Source organism: Sorghum bicolor, chromosome 10, assembly GCF_000003195.3.
Source record: "Sorghum bicolor cultivar BTx623 chromosome 10, Sorghum_bicolor_NCBIv3, whole genome shotgun sequence".
NCBI classification, from domain to species: Eukaryota; Viridiplantae; Streptophyta; class Magnoliopsida; order Poales; family Poaceae; genus Sorghum; species Sorghum bicolor.
In genome coordinates, this window is record NC_012879.2 from 1,630,181 (window position 1) to 1,653,967 (window position 23,787).

A 23,787-nucleotide genomic window follows, 5' to 3' on the forward strand; every position below is an offset into this window, starting at 1 on the left:
TACCGATATCGGTGGTAAACAAGAGAGTTTGCCTCATCAAAGTCCTCACTGAATCGAATGCTAGATTCATCTAACCAAATACTGTGTTGAGCTCCAAACCAAATCCCACTTTGAAGATTGAATCCATAGTTGTTTTCATCAAAAGTCCTGAGGAAAATTGCATTGCAGTGAGTTGTGTTGGAATCAAAAGGGTAGAACTTGTAACTAAACAGGCAGAAATAAGCAAAATTACGAAGTCGAGTTTCTTTTAGTTTTCTTAAGCACATGCTGTTGATGACCATGTTCAAGGTACTCAATTTTCAGATCAAGCTTAGTTCGTAGAACTCTGTAACTCCGCTTCAAGTTAATCATTATGTTTGTTTGCTTGTTCAGAGAACTGGTATATGGTATCTCAATCCAGCAAATGTCTATATGTTTGCTTGTTCATTTGGTGGCTTGCCATCATAGTTGGTACTAACGACAAGCATGTTATGACTTACCATATGTTAAATATTACAGTCCAGATGATATGATAAATAAAAAAATATTACTCTATGATTATTACGCTGTTCACAAGAACACGTTTCTAGCGTTTCCTCTTCATGTATGATGTATGCCAAATGTGTGTCAGAGATTGTTTCGATTAAGGCCTTGTTTACTTTCGAAAAATTTTACAAAATAGGAACAGTAGTACTTTCGTTTGTATTCGATAAATATTGTCTAATTATGGACTAACTAGACTTAAAAGATTCGTCTCGTCAATTCCGACTAAACTATGTAATTAGTTTTTATTTTCATCTATATTTAATACTCAATGTATACGTTTAAATATTCGATGTGATAGATAATCTGAAAAATTTTGTAAAATTTTTGGGAACTAAACAAGGCCTAATAGTCTTGGTCTTGGTAGCGGCAGCGAATGTTGGAGGTTCTGTGAATCATCAGAATCAGAATATATATATTCCCTCACTCATGCATTTCCAGTAGGTTGCTTTTAATTTTCCTCTAAAATAACAAGCAGAGCAGCAACGTGGGGTGGTACGTGACGGGTTATTTCTTCCTTGCGGCCGCGTCCAACCAAAGACAAATCGTCGTGGGCTCGTGAGTGGCGCCCCGGAACCAAGCAAGCAACGAGCACCGACGGCCGACGGCCCCCCTTGCGGCATTGCCGTTGCCGGTCGTCTTCGCTTCGCTCTGCCGCTAAGGGCAAGCATTCGCCGCCACGGCAACCCTTTTACCCGATCCGTGCTCTCTTCATCCTCGCACGTCTCCCTCCCGGCCTCCCTCTTTACTTGCTTCTACTCAACTAATCATAATTGCCACCACTACAATCATCACCGTGCTAAGAAAAAAATATATTGTACAATTAATCCTTCGACGCTTAGCCGCTAACCATCTCGATCTGTCCTTCGTCGTGCTTGCGGCCTTGGTGTCGTCGGCGCTCTCAGTCTCGTGGCCCTTACGAGTCGGTTCACTTTTTTTATTAGCCGTACTTTATAAGTACAACCAACAGTAATTTTAGTCATGATCAGTAATTTCAGCTATGACTTTTCAAACCATGCAGATGCAATAACTGTACTCAACATATCCATCCATCGATAACTAGCTACCATTGCCAAGATTTTGAAATCGATCTATTTGTTTGAAATAGTGTCGATGACACGCTGGCCCATACAAAGCCCAGCCCGGCCCAACCATCATCACACGCACAGTATACCAGTATAAAAGCAGCTGCAGCCGAGATGCGGTAGTGGCCGAAGATTCCAAGAAGCTGGGCCAGCCACCCCGTTCGCGCGCTATCTCCCGGCCCAGGCCATCCCCTCCCGGCTTCCCACCATGCCGCACCACGGCAGCCACCGCCCGGGCGCGCCGCTCCAGGTCCAAGACGGCCCCGTGTTCCCGCGCGCCACGTCCACGGTGGTGCCGGACCCGTCCCGCTTCTTCGCGCCGGCGCTCCTGGCCGCGCCGCTGCCCACCAACTCCTTCTTCCAGAACTTCGTGCTCAAGGACGGGGACATGCCGGAGTACATCCACCCGTACTCCATCCGCTCCCCCGGCGCCGGCGCGCTCGACGTCTGCTACCCGTCGCGGATCCACTCGGCGTCATCCATCACCCAGGCGTTCGTCGCCGACCTCACCGTCTCCGACGCCTCCGCAGGCGCCGGGACCGGGACCGCGCAGCGCCACGTCGTGTCGGCCTTCGATGACCTCTCCGTCACGCTCGACGTGTCCCCGTCCCTCCGCGCGCACCTCGTCCGCGGCTGCCCCTACGTCACCCTCGCCACCACCGCCGCCGGCCCGATCGACATCTCCGTCGCGTCCGTCCACGCCTTCGTCGAGGTCGGCGCGACCTCCTGCCACTGCCACCACGGCTCCTCCGGCACCAAGTGGCGCCTCCGGATGGACAGCGGCCAGACCTTCCTCCTCTACGCCTCGGCTCCGATCCACCTCACGCAGGCCACCGCAACGCAGCTCTCGGCGCCCGCCTTCGCCGGCGCCATCCGGGTCGCCTACCTCCCGGACGCGTCCATGGAGCCGGTCCTCGACCGCTACAGCCGCTGCTACCCGACCGCCGGGCACGCCACGCTGAACCCGAACGACCGGCCCTTCTCCGTCGACTACTCCTGGCGCAAGGAGGGGCACGGGGAGCTGCTGATGCTCGCGCACCCGCTCCACCTCCGCCTACTCGCACTCGCCGCCGCCGCCAACGACGACGACGACGAGAACCGTGCCGTGCGGGTTCTCGACGGCTTCCGGTACCGTAGCATCGACGGCGACATGGTCGGCGTCGTCGGAAACTCCTGGGCGCTGCGCGCCGACCCGGTGCTCCCGACGTGGCACTCCACCCGCGGCGTCAGTGCGGACGGCGTGGCCGAGGTGGTGGCCGCGCTGCGCGCCGACGTTGGAGCGCTCGCGCCCGCCGCGGTCACCACCACCTCGTCCTACTTCTACGGGAAGGCGGTCGCGCGGGCGGCGCGACTGGCGGTGATCGCGGAGGAGGTCGGGTGCGCCGACGTGGTCCCGGCGGTGCGGGAGTTCCTGGCGGCCACCGTCACGCCGTGGCTGGACGGCAGCTTCCAGGGGAACGGCTTCCTGTACGACGCCACGTGGGGCGGGCTTGTGACGCTGCAGGGGCTCACCGACTCCGGCGCCGACTTCGGGTTCGGCATCTACAACGACCACCACTACCACCTCGGCTACTTCCTGTACGCCATCGCGGTGCTGGCGAGGTTGGACCCGAGCTGGGGCCGCCAGTACGCGACGCAGGCCTACGCCATGGTGGCCGACTTCATGACGGTGTCGTGCGACAAGTCCGCCGCCGCCGCCGGCGGCGGCTGCTTCTTCACGCGGCTGCGGATGTTCGACCTCTGGACGCTGCACTCGTGGGCGGGGGGGCTGGCGGCGATCCCCGACGGGCGGAACCAGGAGAGCACCAGCGAGGCCGTGAACGCCTACTACTCGGCGGCGCTGGTGGGGCTCAGCTACGGGGACGCGCGGCTCGCCTCCCTGGGCGCGACGATGGCGGCGCTGGAGATGCTGGCGGCGCAGACGTGGTGGCACGTCCGGGACGGGGACGGCATGTACGAGGAGGACTTCAGCGGGAGCAACCGCGTCGTCGGGGTGCTGTGGGCGAACAAGCGCGACAGCGTGCTGTGGTTCGCGCCGGCGGAGTGGAAGGAGTGCCGGCTCGGGATCCAGCTGCTGCCGCTGCTGCCCGTCAGCGAGGCGCTGTTCCCGGACGTGGCGTTCGTCAGGGAGCTGGTGGAGTGGACGCTCCCGGCGCTGGCCAGGGACGGCGTCGGCGAGTGGTGGAAGGGCTTCGTGTACGCGCTGGAGGGGATCTACGACACGGAGGCGGCGCTCGCCAAGATCCGCGCGCTCACCGCGCATGATAATGGCAACTCGCTGACCAACCTGCTGTGGTGGCTGCACAGCCGCGCGCCCGCCGCAGCGTCGTCGGGGACGGGGACGCCGGGTTCGGGTTCGGGTTCGGGTTCGGGTTCGGGTTCGGCGGCTGCTGCTGGTACTGCCACTGACAGTGACAGTGGTGGCCAACGCGAGTGACCGTTCGTGACAGTTTGTGGAACAGGGTGATCTCGGCTTTCAATGGAGAGAGTGTGGAGTTGAGAAGTTACGAGAAAACCTTTATATGTCACCAAAATCTATGGGCATTTTTTGCATGTTATATGCCATCAAATTCTACAGACTTTTCTTACATGTCATTCAAAAGGGATTTGCTAAAATTCTGAATTTTAGCTTCCTTTCGGGTGACGATTAGTGCATATATTTTATTCTAAAATTGTAGGTTTAGTTCGTTGTAATTTATTTAGGCATAACCTGCAATTTTTGGGATACGAGAATAAAAAAAACTTGTTAGACAAAACCACGACAAAACCTGATCCATGTGGGCACAAAAATAATTAACAATTCATAATTATTTCTATAGTCAGACAAGGATAAAAAAAATGATATGTTATGATACAAGGATAAAATAACAAATCATAAAAATAACAATTTACTTGTGCTAGTTGGTTGTACAAGATTGTTGCTTGAAATCACCATAAAATTCAAGGACCTGAAACATTGGAGAGGTGCATTCAGAAAATATAAATTCCCTTTATTGTCATTCTTTTCGCGGATTAAGATGGAGCTTTGTTAACTAGACAATGAGGAGACTTAATCCATTTGGATTAGGCCATGAACACGTATTCAGGCATCCAACCTAACCAAGTCGATGTATGTGCATTTTGTCTAACTAGTGATGCTATTTTTATTTTAAAAAGGCGGCAAGAGCTTTGTCGTATTTTTATTAGACGAGGAAAAATAAAAGCAAAATAGATTTACATCAACTTACTCCTATATGGCAACTCGACTTAAAACTACTGTGGCACACATACCATAAACCATAAAACTATCTTCCACAGGCTAATTCATTTGCAACGTCGTTGCACTACCTCTTAACCTAGGCTATCTTCCACAGTAGCAGCATGTGGGTGTACTCTTTTGCTTCTTGGATAGCAAAAGTATAATCTAATTAACAATAACCCCAACACCACCTTCACCACATTGCAACATAAAAGGAGCCATCCCATATGGATCTTGAACCATCCTGGCAGTTGGTTGCTTAACGGGGAATAGGTTGGTTCTATGCCCTGAGGTCTGAGGATACATGTGGTCATTTTTTGTTGGAATCCTTTAGTAGTGTATTTTTGTTATAATTAAATTTATTTTTAGAAGGCAAGACCGGAGGAGTATTTTTAGAGCACCTCCGCATACAGGACCTAGCCGGATGTTCAAATCCTTTAGAGCTTATCTATTTCAATCCACATGTTTTTGAGTGTATTGGAATATTGAAACTTAGTTTAATTCCACTTTAATATCCACTTCACCATATATGGATTAAGATAAACAAGGGCGAATCCAGGCACCGGACTAGGAGAGCTGTAGCCCGAGGTGTAGTGTAGCCTAAATTTCATATGAACAAGTCTTTGAAGCCTATAAAATCTCCAACATTTAGCCTAAGATAGCTTAACCAGCCCAAGCAATATTTTACTAATTAGCCCCCCCCCCCCTCCTGATGGTCTAGATCCGCCCCTGAAGATAAGTATATGCGTATCTAAACAAGACTTTAGTGGTGTATTTTTATTGTAGTTATAATTTATTTTTAGAAGGTAGGATGGGAGGAGTGTATTTTTAGAGCAGCTGCGCGTACAGGTCCACGAAGAGAGTTACAAACAACTGGACATACGGTCGCACACATCTATCGTCCACACGACCGAATAGGGGAAATAAGAGCATGTTCGTTTGTATAGAAAATCATAGTTAAAAATATTATTCGCTAATTTATTATAATAGAAAAATACTGTTGGAAAAAAAATACATCGAATGAAGCCTAAATGTCGCAAGTCTAAACTTTGCGTGACGATCATAACAGAAATAGATAGGCATGCATCCTGTACGTCTAGCTAGCTTTTACTACGTTCTAGACTAGACAGCTAGCATGCATGACTTGACCATTATTCCAAGAGGTCCTTTGATTTGTACAATCCATGTAACAGAATCAAAGTGCATGCCTCAACGCTATGCACGTCCGCCTCTGTTCGTGGAATTCTATGCCCCCTTGAATTCGTACGTAGAAAAAATTGGGCATGCCGGCCACCATTTAGGTACGCGTGCAGTGCAATAGGAGTATTTTTCCAAGCAAACCAGAGAAAATTCACATGCTTCTCCCACTATAAATACCGTACCCCCACATACTTGCAATATACAGTATCTTGCACAAAACACACACACATACACAGGGTCGATCATCTCCCTGCTGCCTCTAGCTAGGTCGCAGCTTCTACTACTATGGAGCCATCCAACAAGCTCGTCGCTGTCTTGCTCGTGTCCTTGGCCATGGCTGCCGCCACCGTCGTGCAGCCTTCCTACGCTCAGAACTCGCCCCAAAACTACCTGACTCCCCACAACAACGCCCGTGCCGCCGTCGGCGTTGGCCCGGTGACCTGGAGCACGAAGCTGCAGCAGTTCGCGGAGAGCTACGCCGCGAAGCGGGCCGGCGACTGCCGCCTGCAGCACTCCGGCGGGCCGTATGGGGAGAACATCTTCTGGGGCTCCGCCGGCGCCGACTGGAAGGCGGCGGACGCGGTGCGGTCGTGGGTGGACGAGAAGCAGTGGTACAGCTACGCCACCAACAGCTGCGCCGCCGGCAAGGTGTGCGGCCACTACACGCAGGTGGTGTGGCGCGCCAGCACTAGCATCGGCTGCGCGCGCGTCGTCTGCCGCGACAACCGCGGCGTCTTCATCATCTGCAACTACGAGCCCCGCGGCAACATCGTGGGACACAAGCCCTACTGATCGATTATATATTGTGATCGACGGCTTACACAGACACGTACGTCCGTGTGCATGCATGCACCGCGCATGACTTTCCGCATATGAATAAGATTTTATTAGTAAATAAAAAGGCCATCTCTGAGTGGAATATCTATATGTACGTAGTAGTCATCAATTAATAAAGAGGTCCGTTATTTACAAGTTGTTTGCTTGGTTCTTCCTATACCAGTCGTACCTACCACTGGTACAAAGATGCTTTCTACATGCTTTTGGCATTTTCACTGCCATTTCTTGTTATCCCCAATATCCCCAAAGGCTAATAAAAATTGAGATATTCACCCGCGTTTATTAGAGAACTGTCGGTGTAAATCTATTTATATTAGTGTTTGGCTTAAAAAACCGCCTCTATTAATCGATTCTCAATCAAAGCGGCATATTTAAGTTACAAGTTATGTGATTTTTCACGCGAAAAGTGCTCGCTATGTGGTCGGCGACACTTGAACCCATGACCTCGGGCTTCGTGCTCATTCACTATTTTCCTAACCACTTCACCTATAAAGACACTTGTACATTTGGGATATTCGTCCTCCCCATTTTATATCGATTTAGTTTTGAAATGAGTATTTATAATCTAAATGGATTTAAATAAAAAAGTTGTCAACTACATAGTTTTATAACTTTTTAAGATCTACAACTCTCGTTTTGATCATTTCTCCATCCAAGGTTGTTGAACAATTCGAATTTTAAATGTGATAAAATTAATTAAAACATAACTTTCCTTGTATAGATGATCTCACTAATCACTAACTAAAATAGTTTTAGCTAACTAAAATTTAGCAAGAGAGACCAAAAGCCCTCGATAGAGTTTGTGGTCTACGTTGGTACGAATCAAACAAACCCAAAAATCTAGGCCTGTCCAGCCCAAGAAAATCTCTAGTCCTGGCCCATCAAGCCACAAGCCCAACAACGCATGCGCCTGCCTTGCGGTCTCTTGCCGCGGGCGCACGACTTTTCCCCAACAACCCGATCGCCCACGCAAACCTCTCCCCAACTCGATCAAACCGCGGACGAAAAAAACCACCAAAATTCTCCCAAATTTCACAACCCCCCTAGCCCCCAGCCAATCTCGAATCCCGATGCTCCCAGCCTCCACCGACTCCCTAGCGGTCGTCACCAGCGCATGAGCTTCCTCCGCTCGCTAGCCGACTCCTTCTCCTCGCTGCTCTTCTCGTCGTGGGGCGAGGCGGCGCCCATGGACGCGGCGGGGGCGGCGCCGTCGCCGGCGGCTGTGGTGGGGGAGCGCGTGGCGGTGAAGCTCAGGGGCTACTTCGACCTCGCCAAGGAGGAGATCGACAAGGCCGTGCGCGCCGAGGAGTGGGGCCTCCCGGACGAGGCCACCGCGCACTACCGCAACGCGATGCGCGTCATGCTCGAGGCCAAGGCCGCGCGCGTCCCCGACGCCGTCTCCTCCAGGTGCGCCCGCGTTCACTTTCTCGTCTCCATCGCGGATTGGGGCTTCTGGAATGTTTGGTGTCTGACTAGTGATGGTGCCCTGTGGAGCTTGCAGCGAGAGGGGGCAGGTCAGGGTGTACCAAGAGAAGATCGCCAAGTGGCAGGCGCAGGTCGAGGAGCGGCTCAGAGTGCTTGGTCGGAGAAGTGGTGAAGGTGTGCACTCCTTTTTCTTGTCAATTCAGTTCCACTATGATAAGCCACTGCAAAGTTCACGAAGTGTGATCAGCTATGTGCGCTTTGCATCTAGGATAATCTGCCCTACAGCCATTGTTCACTCTGTTTTCTGCTTGAAAATATGTGCTATCATCTAGACATTCACTTCAGTGAGCTGTTCAAAAGTTCCATATTTTGTTATTTGATCATTAGTCAGCTTTCTTGCACCAAAAAAAAAAAAGATTATTAGTCAGCTGTGTTGTTGAGTGAGGGCTTCAAATCTTACTTTGTTTCAACATATTGATTTTTTCCTGGCTGTCTATTACTGTACTTCCTTGGGACTTAATTGTGTTATCTTCTCTGATTTTTCAGGGGCCACTACTGCAGTAGTGCCTAAGAAGGTACAGTTTCTGGACTTCTAGCTGCATGTGGGTGTGTTATCTTGTATCAAACTTTTGTTTCATAGCTTAAATATTTGTTACCTTCTGAATTTTGATGTCTTCATCTTGGTTGTTTGGCATATATGCTTTGTATAATGTGATATAATGTACCTAGTTTTTTTAGTGAAACTAAAACAGGACTATATTATTGGTAGGGGGCTTCCCTGCCGTTTCCTCAAAAAAAAAAAAACAGGACTATATTCTAGGCAGACTTTTCCTCCTTGCCTGACTAGCTTTGGTGATATGTTGAAATAGTGCAACGGACTACTTGTTAAGCTATGTTGTTGTTGGGGGTGGTCGGGGAGCCACCCTCTTGTGCTCCTGTGGTATAAATTTTTCAGTTTTGATGTCAAAATATCAAACATTATAAAAATTAAGTATCGTTATTGTAGGTTGCTGCAAGCAATCCTATCGGTAGGACTGCAAGAACAGCGCCAAATAGCATCCAAAGATCTCCTTTGCAAAATAGTCCTACCTTCAACAGAGGTGGCCAAGCATCTGGACATCAGAAGATAGGAAGTGGAGCTTCCAGACCTGTTCAAAAGGCTGGTGGAAGCTATGATGACAAGCTTGTTGAAATGATTAATACAACAATTGTGGACAGAAGCCCTGCTGTTAAATGGGATGACGTTGGTATGCTGCTGAGTCCTCTATAGTCCACTAAAACATTTGTTACAGTATCCTTGATCAGACGTTTGATTTGTAGCTGGTCTTGACAAGGCAAAGCAAGCACTCATGGAAATGGTTATTTTGCCTACTAAACGAAGGGATTTGTTCACCGGACTTAGGAGACCTGCTAGGGGTAAGAGCATTCTGAAACTGTCCTGTTTTGCACACTTGTTCTGTTAATAGGAAGATCTGATTAAAATTCACATCATCTTTTAGGTTTGCTTCTCTTTGGTCCACCTGGGAATGGAAAAACAATGCTTGCCAAAGCTGTTGCATCAGAATCTGAAGCAACATTTTTTAATGTTTCGGCTTCTTCATTGACATCAAAGTGGGTATGTGCTTATCCTTTCCTTTATGACAATTTTCGTTGTGAATAGTCTAAATTAATTCGTGTTTCATTGGAGAACAGGTAGGAGAAGCTGAAAAACTTGTCAGGACACTTTTCATGGTTGCAATTGATAGACAACCATCCGTTATTTTTATGGACGAGGTTCGTGTTGCATGCTCTTTGTACAGTAATCATTTGTAGTGACCTTCTTGATTTATATTCTTTCTGAAACTTACGTGATAAAATTCTGTATTTCTATTCAGGTTTGCTTTGCTTCTGTTTTCTTTAGAATTTTTTTATTGATGGAACCTTTTGCGTGATTTAAAGTACTCCTTGTTAGAAACTTAGAATGGTGATGTATTATTAAAAACAGAAAGGTTTGATCATTTGAAAAGGTAAAATTATTAGGCATGGAAAAGATATAATTTCCATCCACTTGTTTTCTGTATGTTCTCCACAAAACAGTGTATTAGAATATGAATAGCTTAGCGCATGAAGAGTCATCTAGAATGTGAACAACACTTAGCATATGAATAGTTGTGATGTGTTGTTGTATCCTGTAATTATAAAACCACTTGCTAATGAGTGGAAACTCAGGACAATTATTCTTACATGGTATCAGCTAGGTACCGTTCCTCTTCCTCTGTTGCTGCAATGTTTAATGGAATAATTTCAAATGCCCTTAGATTTATGAGATACTTGTGGCTACTCAGGACAATTAAACGGTACCTACTCAGGACAATTATTCTTACAAAGTATCATTGAAATATTCCATTAAACATTGCATTCTGCCCTTAGATTTATGTATTTCACTGCTTTTGGTTGTCCTGTAACTCTGTATTTTCTGTTAGTTCAGTTGCAATGTGATATTCTTACAGTATTGAACTGCACTACTTAGGTGATTTTATATATTTATCATATTTTAGTTGTTTTCTTGTAATATTGGAGGCTGAGCCTTCTTTATGGTGGCTGGTTTTTATTTGCAGATTGATAGTGTCATGTCTACAAGGTTGGCTAATGAGAATGACTCTAGCAGGCGACTGAAATCTGAATTCCTTATCCAGTTTGATGGGGTGTCCTCAAACCCAGATGATTTAGTAATTGTTATAGGTTAGCGTCTTCATCTTCCTCTAGTTGTTTAGCTTTTACTCTATGTTTGGATCTAGCTACATCTTACATGTGCAATTGTAATATGATACATATTACATGTGCAATTTTAAGTTATAACTAGGGAGTCCTGGAACCGCATACTAAAATATTTATTTGCTTTAGTTCTGCTGTTTTGGATTTGATATCCAGTATTTGGCAGTCACTTCGATTTCAATGTAAACGACCCTTACTTCAACTCCTAGTATTTGGTTTCCATTACTTAAGTAACCTTGGCTAGGACATGGAATTTTCTCTGTATTTTTGCTTCTTGGGGTGTCAGTTCCGTGCTCCGTCATTTCTGAAACAGTTTTCAGCCTTGTAGGGCAGGAGCTGTCATCACTAAATTAGTCTAATTAATATTCCACTTTACCTTCTCACAGCTTTTAGTGGCCACATTTTCCCATGAATAGTAAAGAAAAAGGAGCCTGGAAACTAATGGTTGTTCTTTGCATTACCAAAATATGACTTTTATTTTTGTCATCTTTATATAGTGGCTGCTTTTATAGAAGACAACTCTAGATTAGCGGTGTGCACTATGTGTATGGATCCTATGTATTTGACATGACAATGTCTGTATACAGGATTGCAGGTGTTTTTTATTTTTTAACGCTGAATCATCTTTTCTTGCCAATTCTCTGTCCAGGGGCTACTAATAAACCTCAAGAGTTGGATGACGCTGTTCTTCGAAGACTGGTAAGATCTATTCTAAGTTCTAACATATATGTGGTGTGGTACTGTTTTTTGTTGGGTACAGAGTTTGTGCAACATGGAAGCTTTTACAGCTGATTCCTGAGATACTCGTGGCTCAATCTCTATTGCGGATTATAGCTGTGAGAGAGAATTTCTGGAATTGAGAACGAAAAACGCTGATTCCTGAGATACTCGTGGCTCAATCTCTATTGCGGATTATAGCTGTGAGAGAGAATTTCTGGAATTGAGAACGGAAAAACAACAGTTTGAACTAGTTACAGTAGCAACTTGTGTTTGTCTTTTAGTAAAGTAGATTGCTACTATAAAGCATGATTGATGGCGCGGCATGTGATTTTGTTGTATCATTATTCTTTGTCAGTGAGTGAGTTAGGAGTTGGGCCTTAGGATCATTGTTGAAGTGCTATGCACTTATTTTCAAATTAGTACCAGACTTTGCTGTCTTGTTTTTCTAGATATTGAATGTCACTGTTTTTGTTATCCAATAAACAGGTAAAAAGAATATATGTGCCACTACCTGATCCAAATGTACGGAAGCTACTTCTGAAAAATCAGCTCAGAGGACAAGCATTCAAATTGTCGAGTAAGTGCTCCAATGTTTCTCTTGAGAACTACTTGATCGTGGTGATTGTATGTGTAGCACTGTTTTTTTTTAATGTTTGGCACAGTAGCTAACCTGGAACTGGTTCCTGACAGACTATGATTTCGAAAGACTTGCTGTGGAGACTGAAGGTATTGTATATTCTAGTTAGTATATGGTTGTTTTGAAAACATGGGCTATGTGGTCCCTGATAGTCCTGTTTGTAGGATATTCTGGAAGTGATCTGAGAGCCTTGTGCGAAGAAGCTGCAATGATGCCAATAAGAGAGCTCGGTCCACAGAATATTCTTACTATTAAAGCAAATCAGGTATGTTTTTAAAACAATTTGAATTTAGATTCATTTGTTCTGAATTTTGTCAATGTTAAAATACCAGCTCAAACAGTCTTGTAAGGTATCTTTATACAGATAACATAGCCTAAGCAGTTATTGCCCAGTAAAACTTGGGAATGTCTGGTATGCAGAGCAGTTAACCCCGTTTCTAACCTTATATCTTCAGTTGCGACCTTTGAGGTACGAGGATTTCAAGAACGCAATGACGGTGATTAGACCAAGCTTGCAGAAGAGCAAATGGGACGAGCTGGAGAAATGGAACGAGGAATTCGGTTCGAGCTGACGGCTATGCATGCTGCCTGATGATTATGATGGTGAAGCGGCCCTATTTCCATCTGTACATGATTTATGTCTTCCGCAACACAAGAGGTCACACACACACGCCCATTGATGCCGTCCTTGTTGGGAACACAGAAGCTGAAGGTATATTGCTGGGAACAGTCCCTATAAAGTAGAGCCATTGAAATGCTGCTGCCCAAGTTATTTTTAAAAAAAACCTCGTGTGTGTTATTAGTCGATGAGCTACTTTGACCGTAGAGGGCGAAATCGAAGTGCCATCGTCATTGTGTAAAAAGACAAACAGAAAAAAAAAGGCTTAATGACATATATATATATATATATATATATATATTAACAAGTTTTTGCCTTTTTGGTGGTGCCGCTGCGGCAATGCAACGTGCCGGATCCGATCCCACGGGCAGTAGCTGCGACGGCACGGGCGCATGTGCCGACGTTCGCCGTGTACCTTGTAGCCTGTCGCTCGTCTAAAAGGTTATAACTAAAATAATGTTTGTTAATTTATTGTGAAAGAAAAACACTAAAAAAAATATAAGATAAGCAAACAAGCAAACGGACTCACCGTACGGTACAGTATTTTGCAGTGTGGCATGTGGGTCAATGTTCTTTTCTTCCTGCGATCTGCTGCTGCTACACACATGCCGTGCCGGCACTTGTTGGCTCGGTGCATTGGTGAGTGCTCGAGTGGTGTGATCGGTGGATTCATCAGGGCAGGGCAGGGCAGGGCAGGGCAGGCTCGCCGCCAATCGGAGCTGTGATTGTTCATGCTCCATGGCTTAGCGCTTGCTCATCAGAGTTTTTTACAGCAAAAAATGTGCGAAAACAATGTCGGTGAATCTCTCCCAGCGCTGTGCTGGCATGGTGCTGGCTGCATAGAAGCATGTTTGGATCGCTGGACTAAATTTAGGCCCCGTTTATTTGTGCTTCTGCACGCTCCGGCTCTGGCTCCCAGTTTAGGCACTGTGTGGTCGTGTGGATTACTGTAGCCGACCAAAAAATGGCTTCGGCTCTAGCACAGGCAATAGAGGAGCTGACAAAATGGCTCCGGCTCTAGCACAGGCATGCTAATAAGACATGATCGGAAACACTGTTTGCTGAAACTCTGCTGAAACTCTTGACTCTGCTAAGCCTCTTCAGCATATTGTCTTTAATGTATTTTTTCCTTTTATCATGTATGGATAATAATTGTATAAGACCTATCTATGATTCATACAAGTAAATATATGAATGATAACTGTAAAAAAAATTATCTATGGTTCACAAGTAATTATATGATGTGGCATTAACCATACGTAATTTGTGCACTGATTAGTAGTTGAATCTATCTACAAATAAGATGTCTACTATTTACCAAGTTTTGAGATTTTGAGAATATGGTTCACGGTAGTGTGGTGAGAGCATGAGATTAGCCAAATCATTTTCTAAAGGTATCTTTTGTTATTGTTGAAAGAAAAACGTCTTCTACAGACTCTGTAAATGACTCTTGAAAATTAGAAACTCTCCATCCCACCTTATTCACTCTCTACTTTTAGATAGCCTACCTTACTAGCCATCCTTTTATAGAGTCGGTTGAAGTGCTCTAATATCTTTTTGTCAAATCTATTTTAGAGAGTAGTTAAATTAGTAAATTTGGCTAGTTTCTTTAGCTAATCTTTTAGAGATGCTCTAATGGAGTCTTATGAAACTAATTGCTACTTCTACGCATTGTGTCATATGTAAATTTGGTTATACTCAATTTATTCTAAATTATAAGACGTTTGGCTTTTCTAACATCAAGTTTATCACTCGTCTTATTTAAAAATTTGTGTAAAATATTATTTCTTTTGTCGTGGCTTGGTTTATTAATAAAACTTCTTAAAAAATAATTTAAATTTATATAATTTTTTAATAAGATGTGTGGTCAAATTTAGAGTTAAAAAAAAGGCAAACAGAGGAATGGAGTAAATTTGAAAGGGAATTATATCGTGTTTCAAATGATAACGAGATATATCGAAATCACATTCCAATTCCAAGCGAAGCCCGTCCATAGGAGCGGGTCGTGTTTGAGAACGGGTCGACCCGTCCCCTTGCATTGCAGGGCCCTAGTCCCACATCGCACGCCCAGCCAGGCCTCCTCGACATCCACTGCCCCCCGTCCGTCTCAATTCCCTCGTCGCATTCCGCAACACCTGCTCCTCCTCGCCCCCCTTCTCTCAGCGGCGACGCCTCGGGGCGCTCCTACCCTGCCCCCTCTCCGGTCTCCCCCGCCGTCGGCGAAGCAGCCGTCGCAAAAGCCCGATCCGGACCCCCGCGAGGTCAGGTGAGATCCCGCTTCTCTCCCCCTCTCCTCCTTCCATCTCTAGATCTGCGCACCGCTCGACCACCTCCGATCGCCGAGCCCGGCCTTCGATACCGCCGCCGTTTTGGAGCTCAAGCGTCCTTCGTTCGCGCGTTTACGTGTGGTTCCCTGCCAGATCTGTGTTGTTTTTTGGCCGATTCCTCGCGGATTGGTTTGGAGGCTGTGTGGTGTTGGTGGTGGCTAACTGGTTATTTGGATCAATCATTGCTCGTGGTGTGTTGTAGATGAGTAGATCGCGTGTGCGTCTGCTGTCACATCTCGTTGTGTGCATCAGCTCGTATCGAGATTCGCTCGTTTATTCAGGATCTGCGAACATGCAATTTAGGAGTTGAATATGTCGTTACATAAATCAGATTTCAGAAACAACATCCAGGTTAAACTTTTGATTCCGAGAATTTTCTCCATGCCCCATGAGTGAGAAGAAAAAGCAATCAAACAAGTAGAAAGCCATAAATAAATATTCCTCGTGACCAAATGACCAGATCTGTTCATGCCAAATTTTACTTTCTCAGAGCATTTGCCTGCACTTGATTCAATTTCTCAGAATGTTCAGATGCCAAATGACGATGTTTCTTTCCTGAAATCTTATTTATTTATAGGCAATATAAATAGGCATCTTTGCGTGACATTTTTTCTCTGGATCAACCAACTATTATTGTTTGAACTGAAGCCCCTGCCATTTCTAATTGGGCAGTTGAGACTCACCTCCATAGATGATGTTATGAAATGTTTGTCCCTTCGAAGTAATTTGTGATGTTGTACTTGTCAACGTGAATTGGTTAGTTTTATTTGGATCATGTGTATCAGTAGTATTCTTGTGTTGTTCAAGCAAGTCAATCCCAGGGAGCTTTTAGTTGTAAATTTGCAATAGTTTGGTTCATCTATTCTTTGGTTATGCCATCAGAGATCTGATTTTTGCATATTTTATCCAAGTTCCTTTATAATTTGCTTCTGTTTGTTTATTCAACCAAAGTTGTCTTTATATAATTACAAAGCTCCTAATGTTGTTTCCTCATTTACCAATTCAGAAATCCTTGATATACCTGATGGCTATGATTGATGAACCTCTGTATCCAATTGCTGTACTGATTGACGAGCTGAAGAATGAGGACATTCAGTTGCGTCTAAACTCCATTAGAAGACTTTCGACAATTGCACGGGCTCTTGGAGAAGAAAGAACCAGGAAGGAACTGATTCCCTTTCTCAGTGAAAACAATGACGATGAAGATGAGGTTCTTCTTGCAATGGCTGAGGAATTGGGTGTCTTCATTCCTTATGTTGGGGGCGTAGAACATGCTCATGTTTTGCTTCCACCTTTGGAGACATTGTGTACAGTGGAGGAAACTTGTGTCCGCGATAAGGCAGTTGAATCTCTGTGCCGTATTGGTGCACAAATGAAGGAATCTGACATTGTCGACTGGTTCATTCCAGTAGTAAAGGTAAGAGGTTCATTTATTAAGTATTTGGTGTAATGTTAATGTAAATAAATATGCTGCCATTGTTACTGCATTTAGTATATGTGGATGTGATTTTGTTGGATCAAACGTTTGACATTGTATTTCATGTCACATGCACTATGCATCTAATTTTCCTTTACCTTACATGACTAGTGCACTGCTTAGATGTGACATTTATTTTTCCCACTTCCCATGCTTCAGTAATTTAATGTGTTGTACTGATAGGCTTCATCAATTTGTTAGATGCCATGGGCAGTCAGCTAGGCCACATAGGTCAGAATGGCAGTCTGAGAGGCCCATTGGGTTTAGGATTAGAAATACGATTGCCACCTTGCTTAGGCATCAAGTAAGCCTCTCTATATAAGGATATGAGATGTATCAATTGAAGGCAAGCAAAAATTATCATTAGAGATCCTCATCTACTCTCGGACCTTGTCACCATCCTTGGCGTGCCAAATATCAAGTGTTTGGTTTGGCGTCCATTCACTGTCGTACCATCAAACTCCCACGTTCTGCACGTCTCCCTAATCCAGGATGTGACATTAGACCTACTAACTGTTGAGTCAAGCAGCATTTTTCTACATGCAGTCAGTGCTTTGCTTTCTGTACCATGTGCCCTTCAAATGCCAAATTATATATGCAAAAAGATGCATCATTTTCTGAGTATAGTTTCTCCTGCTATGGTACACACAATGCCATACTACATGCCTTTGTGCTACTTTCTATTTGATCTCTTATTTGTGCAGATGCCGTACTAATATGGGTTTACCTATTTATTTTGTTTAACATTCAATGTTTATTATTAGAAGTAATTCGTGCATTTTATTTCATGTGATGTTCTACTAGTACCTATATGTCCATCCATAAATTTAAATTATCCATGTGTTTACTCTGTTCAGAGGCTAGCAGCTGGCGAGTGGTTTACAGCTCGTGTATCATCCTGTGGTCTGTTCCACATAGCCTATCCAAGTGCGTCGGACCAATTGAAAACAGAATTGAGGACTATCTATGGTCAGTTATGTCAGGATGACATGCCTATGGTCAGAAGAGCAGCTGCATCAAATCTTGGAAAATTTGCAGCCACAGTTGAACAGAATCATTTGAAGACAGAAATAATGTCAATATTTGATGACTTAACCCAAGATGGTACATTTTCTATACAGTTTCAGTTAAATGTCTTGTGTTGTGTTGCTTCATTTGTTTATTTTCTTGGTTCTTGCAGTGATTATGTCCTGTTTCTTATCTTTCTTGTTTGAGATAACTATTTGTGTATCATTTTTCTCTAAATAGTTTTTCTGATCATCCTTTGGGGCCTGAAAGTTGAAAGAGAATTTTAAACATTTTTTCGCTTTCGTGGGCAAAAAAATTAGTTATGAACTTGATTACTTGAAAGTTTTTTTTTATAATTCTTGAATATCTTCAAGCCAGAATTTTCTCTGAAAGATGCACTACAGCACACCTAAAATCTACATGTGTTTTGGAACAACTTATTCATGATTGAATCATTGAGTTAGTGTTTGCATAGTCATAGGCATTTGGGCACTATGTCTAAACGTCACCTTTTTTATTTTCAGATCAAGATTCAGTGCGTTTGTTGGCTGTTGAAGGCTGTGCTGCTCTTGGTAAATTGTTGGAACCACAAGATTGTGTAGCACACATTCTTCCTGTCATTGTCAATTTCTCCCAGGTACATTGCTCCCATGTTGGACCCGTACATTTTGCAGCAAGTAATTTGCTTTCTTTGTCTGGATATATTATTGGAAGACATATTTGTAGTTGCTAGAGGTTGATAATTTCTCAGAGTCGCCTCTTAGTTTTGCAACTTGTTGCTGTTCAGTGCATCACCACTGATAAATGCTACTTGCTTATACTTGCTTTGTTTAGGATAAATCATGGCGTGTTCGTTATATGGTTGCCAATCAATTATATGAGCTCTGTGAGGCTGTTGGCCCTGAGCCTACAAGGTATTATTTGTCCTGGCTGAATTCAACCTATTATTGCAGGGTTGTAAAACATGTATCTGAATTCTTGAGTTTCATGTAAACCCATAACCTTTTCAAGTGGATTAACTCTATATCTCTGTTTTTGGGATTAGAGCTGATTTGGTGCCTGCATATGTTCGACTCCTTCGTGATAATGAGGCTGAAGTGCGGATAGCAGCTGCTGGAAAAGTAACTAAGTTCTGTCGCATATTAAATCCACAGATTTCAATCCAACATATTCTTCCGTGCGTTAAGGTGGGGGCAAAGCAATCATTGAACACCATTTCGTTGCTATTTTTCTTCTGAGTGAATTAACTCATGCCAATTGCATTTGCAGGAATTGTCATCAGATTCATCCCAGCATGTTCGTTCAGCTTTAGCCTCAGTCATTATGGGAATGGCCCCTGTACTGGGCAAGGTGATATCAGTGATGCAGACATATGTTTGTAGAATATGGTGTTGACAACTGTTGGCATTCCATGTAAGCTGATCATCTTTTTTTGTTTTGGCAGGATGCTACCATTGAGCAGCTTCTTCCAATTTTCCTCTCTTTGCTGAAGGATGAATTTCCTGATGTTCGACTTAACATAATCAGCAAACTTGATCAAGTTAATCAGGTCAGTACCATTTTTTGTTATCGATTTATTTGCTTTTTTCTTGTTTTGGATCTTTAAAGTCTTCTTTTACCAGCTATTAGTATATTTGGATTTTTTAAGTCAAGGTCCTTGAAAGCCTTGCCTTTCTCTTCAAAATTATCTGATGATCAGTGAATTTTCTTTTGATCTTTCAGGTTATTGGAATTGACCTGCTATCCCAATCACTGCTACCAGCCATTGTAGAACTTGCGGAGGATAGGCACTGGAGAGTCCGGCTTGCAATAATTGAGTACATCCCATTGTTGGCGAGTCAGTTAGGTGTTGGGTTTTTTGATGACAAGCTGGGGGCACTCTGCATGCAATGGTTGGAAGATAAGGTTTGTGCCATTAGGGGTTATGTCAAAACAGTAACTCTATGGGGCTGTCTCAAGCATCTTTCCCTCTTATCTTATATCCTTGAGTGCATATAGGACATTGTGTTGTTTTGACTAATGGTTAGACTAACCAAAATTTGCGTATCAGGTCTATTCAATCAGAGATGCTGCCGCTAACAACTTGAAGCGCCTTGCAGAAGAGTTTGGTCCAGAGTGGGCAATGCAGCATATAATTCCTCAGGTTATTAATCTACTATCTCAATGCCTACAACTGTGCATAATATAATCCTTGTTGCTAATTTATCAACTATAGCTAAAACCTTTGTAAATGTTCATTAAATGTGATCATGCAAGACAGTAAAATTCATTATCATCTCCAAGAGAATTGTCCACCCAACCACCCCCAAAATTACATGCCGCTGCATATTATCCTGGTATCCAGCGATGAGTAGCTAAAATTTAGGAAATGCACTAAAAAAACTTCTCATTGTTGTGATGGCATGGTGGTTCTGCTAGTTTTAGAGTACCCATAGTGTGCAAAAAAAACCGATGCTTCAATTAGGAGAGAATTTCCAACCATTGTTTTCAACACTACAGCAGCTGATGCCTCATTAATTTTTTCAGTCGTTGATGCTTCTTCAAGCATCAAGGCTTAAAAAGTGATATTCACTCACTTGCACATAAATCGTTCTGGGTCCCATGTTGTTCAAAGACATCCAGGCATCGAATACACATTGTGAGCAAAGAACGAATTGAAGCGCAGGGGTCCCATGTTAGTGAGGTGACGTCTCAGCAGACACTGTGGTTGCTTACAACTCGTTTGTTTTCCCAGGTGCTGGAGAAGATCAACAATCCACACTATTTGTACCGCATGACAATTCTGCAGGCTATCTCCTTGCTAGCTCCTGTCATGGGTGCAGAAATCACTTGTCAAAAGCTGCTTCCAGTTGTCATTAATTCTTCAAAGGACAGGTGAGTAACTAGAATGTTAAGAAAGATCTTATCTTGTCAAGGTCTTAATAACACTGTTAATATTTTTTCAGGGTTCCTAACATTAAGTTCAACGTTGCAAAAGTACTACAGTCACTTGTACCGATCCTCGATCAATCTGTGAGTTGCTCTGGTGATTTTGCATGTTACCATTTTTAAAGTGCTACGTCTGTATTTCGTGTTATTGGGGAATATCATCAATGCTTACTCTGCAGGTTGTGGAGAAGACCGTGAAACCATGCCTTGTTGAGCTCAGCGAGGACCCTGATGTTGATGTAAGATACTATGCAAATCAGGCACTGCAGGCGTGCGATCAAATGATGGTGTCAAGCTAACTAGTCTTCTTGTATTAATTATTTAGAGTTTGATGTTCCATAGTCCAATTTTGGATTACCTGTAATTTGGCCTTTAGATTGAAGAAGAGTTCCGTCTAGCCTCAGTAACAGATCAACACTGCCATGCTGATAAATGGACGGTCCCTGATCCCTTGTTCGTTGTGTTATTAATGTTGTATAATTGAGCAAGACACAACACGTTTCTATGTGTGTTTACATGGCAGATTGAACTTTACTGTCTTTCCAGTTTGATACTTGAGCCTGGCACTTTCGACATTCTCTCTCAAGTAGTTGAACAACTACTTCATTCGTTCCAAGTTGGTTTTCCAAGGAATGATCATCTTCGATCACTTTGGTCACTAGTTGGATCTTATGCATAACTTCATTATTGGAGTGTACGGTGCTGTTCACCTGCTCATCACCTCTCAACTGCACCTCTGCATTATCTACTGTACAGTGTACACTGGACTGCAATAGCCCGCCGACCTTCCAGCCTGCCATTTATTTCAGTCTCAGACCTTGTTTAGTTCAAATCGGTACTGTCGCACTTTCGTTTGTTTGTGACAAATATTATCTAATCATGGACTAACTTAAAAGATTCGTCTCGTGATTTACAGCTAAACTGTATAATTAGTTTTTGTTTTCATCTATATTTAATGTTTCATGTATTTGCTACAAGATTTGATGTGACAGAGAATCTTGAAAATTTTTTGGTTTTCAGGTGAACTACAAGGCCTCATTTTCTTGCACAGAACAAGGTGTGCATTGTACATTGTTGAAATGAAATGACACTGTACATTGTTGAAGATCACCCGGGTCGTGGTTTGTGTGCAGGCCCCACAGGCACAGGAAAGAGATAAAAGCTGCATCCTGCATGTATGTTGTTGGTTGTTGCCGATCCAACTCATGGGATTGGGATGGGACCTGTGATAAATTGGCTTCTGTTCATCTGCATATCAGAGTTGCAGGACAGCAGTATTCTTTCCGGTTTTGCGCAGCACACTGTAGCTGTTGTTGCATTGTTCAGACATTATATTATATATCCTCGTTGGTGCAAAGTCTTTATTTTAACCTGCTGCTTAATATAATATAAAATAAAGTAAAACTGGACGTGTAATTCATTGATAATGTAAGTATCATCAGTACTCTGCTCTGTTACTGTATTAGTCAGTTAATGATGAGTCAGGAGCTGGTAGATGGGCCTTTGGGATCATTGGTGGTGTGCTGGAGCACTTATTTTCTCATCAATACACCTTTACTATGCTGCCTTGCCTTGTTTCTCTATATCTTGAATGCCACTGTTTTCTTTTTTTTATCACGAATGCCACTGTTTTTGCTATCCGATAAACAGGTGAAGAGAATATAATTATGTGCCGGTACCCGATCCAAATGTGCGGAGGCTACTGGAGTACTTCTAAAAGAGTCACAGCTCAAAGGACAAGCATTCGAATTGTCGAGTAAGTTGCTCCAAGGGTGATCAGGCCAAGCTTTGCAGATCGAAGGGCAAACGATACGAGGCTGGAGAAATGGAACGAGGAACTCGATTCTAGCTGACAGTGATGCGTGCTGCCAGCTTATTCACTTGACAGTGCGTGCTTATTAATTTGTTATGAGAAAAAAAAAACACTGTTGAATGAATAGTTGATAAATTTAACAGCAAGTAAACAGGATGAACGATGACGACGATCGAGCGGCCCGGGAGTAGACACCGGGCCGGGTGGTCCAAGTCCCTCGCTGCTGGGCTGGGCTGGGATGCGAGTGAGATCGATCTTTATCTGACAGTGCAGCCCAACAGGAATTGAACGGGTGACATGACAGACAAGTGCCCGGCAGTGCCTCTCGAGAGGTCGGAGCAGGTCGCCGGAGTTGCTCCTCCTGGCATGCATAATGCATTGCACGGTGATGATACCACGCTAGGCTAGGCGTCAACGTTGAAGCCATAGAGCAATATCATCATCATCATCATCATGAATGCGGCCATGGCTTAGGATTCTGGTTTAGGTGAAACGGACTAATGAGCCGATCTCTACAAGCAGTTGGCGGCTGGGTGTGGGGGTGCCCTTAATGAGCTGGGCCGCATCGTGGTGCGTACTTCCTTTCGGCTCAAAAAGACTATTGTTATTGATTTTTATATATCTTTTTTGATCGTTTATTTTATTAAAAAATATATAAATATCATCTATGTTGATATAACTTTTTGATCATTAGAGATACTTTAAGAAAAAAAAATTATTTATTTTTATAAAAAAATTGAATAAGAGAAATTTAATATGATGTATCATTCGTTTTTTTAGACGGAAAGAGTAGTTTACTGCACGTAGTGTACGGCACTCGCAGCGGGTGTGGTGTGGCGTGTGGTGCTGTGGGTGGGCCCCGGCATTTTGGGTCCCCGAATGTTCTTTTCTTCCTGCGACGATCTGATGTGCTGGCCCTGGCCTGCGCATGGTACACACATGCCGTGCCGGAGCCCGGCGGCGTGGTGTGCCCCTCGCGGCCAATCGGATTTGGGATATGTGATTTGTCCATGCTCCGATCCATCGCTTAGCGCTTGCCTTGCCCATCATCGGAGTTGGCAGCCAAAAACATATCTGCGCCGGCACCAAACACTGGTACGGTCATCTAAACAACCTCTACTTCCACATCATCTAAATGAATGAATTAAAAAGCGAACGAAATGGTAGTGTAGCTCAAATAGTTCGTTGATTAGTCGC

The 23,787-nt window shown here is 44.1% G+C and overlaps 4 protein-coding genes across 6 annotated transcripts; all 4 read left to right on the plus strand.

Annotated features, from left to right (window-relative positions):
• Positions 808-4,110, plus strand: LOC8068382 (putative endo-1,3(4)-beta-glucanase 2). The gene is given in 2 exon segments (XM_002436359.2): positions 808-3,921; positions 3,924-4,110. Coding segments are annotated over 2 exon segments (2,199 nt in total). The 5' UTR covers positions 808-1,815; the 3' UTR covers positions 4,017-4,110.
• On the plus strand, positions 6,251-7,017 carry LOC8069055 (pathogenesis-related protein PRMS). Its single transcript, XM_002436360.2, has one exon. The coding sequence runs from the start codon at positions 6,331-6,333 to the stop codon at positions 6,835-6,837; it is 507 nt and encodes a 168-aa protein (XP_002436405.1). The 5' UTR covers positions 6,251-6,330; the 3' UTR covers positions 6,838-7,017.
• LOC8069056 (spastin) lies at positions 7,824-13,329 on the plus strand. The gene is made up of 13 exons (XM_002436361.2): positions 7,824-8,289; positions 8,384-8,481; positions 8,854-8,882; positions 9,314-9,554; positions 9,628-9,723; positions 9,807-9,922; positions 10,000-10,080; positions 10,905-11,028; positions 11,711-11,760; positions 12,268-12,358; positions 12,472-12,507; positions 12,583-12,683; positions 12,874-13,329. Exons 1-13 carry the CDS (start codon positions 7,997-7,999, stop codon positions 12,988-12,990), a joined length of 1,473 nt encoding a protein of 490 aa, XP_002436406.1. The 5' UTR covers positions 7,824-7,996; the 3' UTR covers positions 12,991-13,329.
• Positions 15,085-21,330, plus strand: LOC110431277 (serine/threonine-protein phosphatase 2A 65 kDa regulatory subunit A beta isoform). 3 transcript variants are annotated; one of them, XM_021450220.1, is made up of 13 exons: positions 15,085-15,298; positions 16,371-16,781; positions 17,699-17,945; positions 18,374-18,486; positions 18,684-18,763; positions 18,895-19,036; positions 19,119-19,199; positions 19,294-19,398; positions 19,572-19,754; positions 19,900-19,992; positions 20,584-20,723; positions 20,795-20,861; positions 20,957-21,326. In XM_021450220.1, the coding sequence occupies exons 2-13, from the start codon at positions 16,389-16,391 to the stop codon at positions 21,074-21,076; spliced, it is 1,764 nt and encodes a 587-aa protein (XP_021305895.1). In that variant the 5' UTR covers positions 15,085-15,298; positions 16,371-16,388; the 3' UTR covers positions 21,077-21,326. The 3 variants fall into 3 exon arrangements, with proteins under 3 accessions (XP_021305895.1, XP_021305894.1, XP_021305896.1); XM_021450219.1 differs by having other exon boundaries at positions 15,086-15,303; XM_021450221.1 differs by having other exon boundaries at positions 15,100-15,303; positions 20,969-21,330.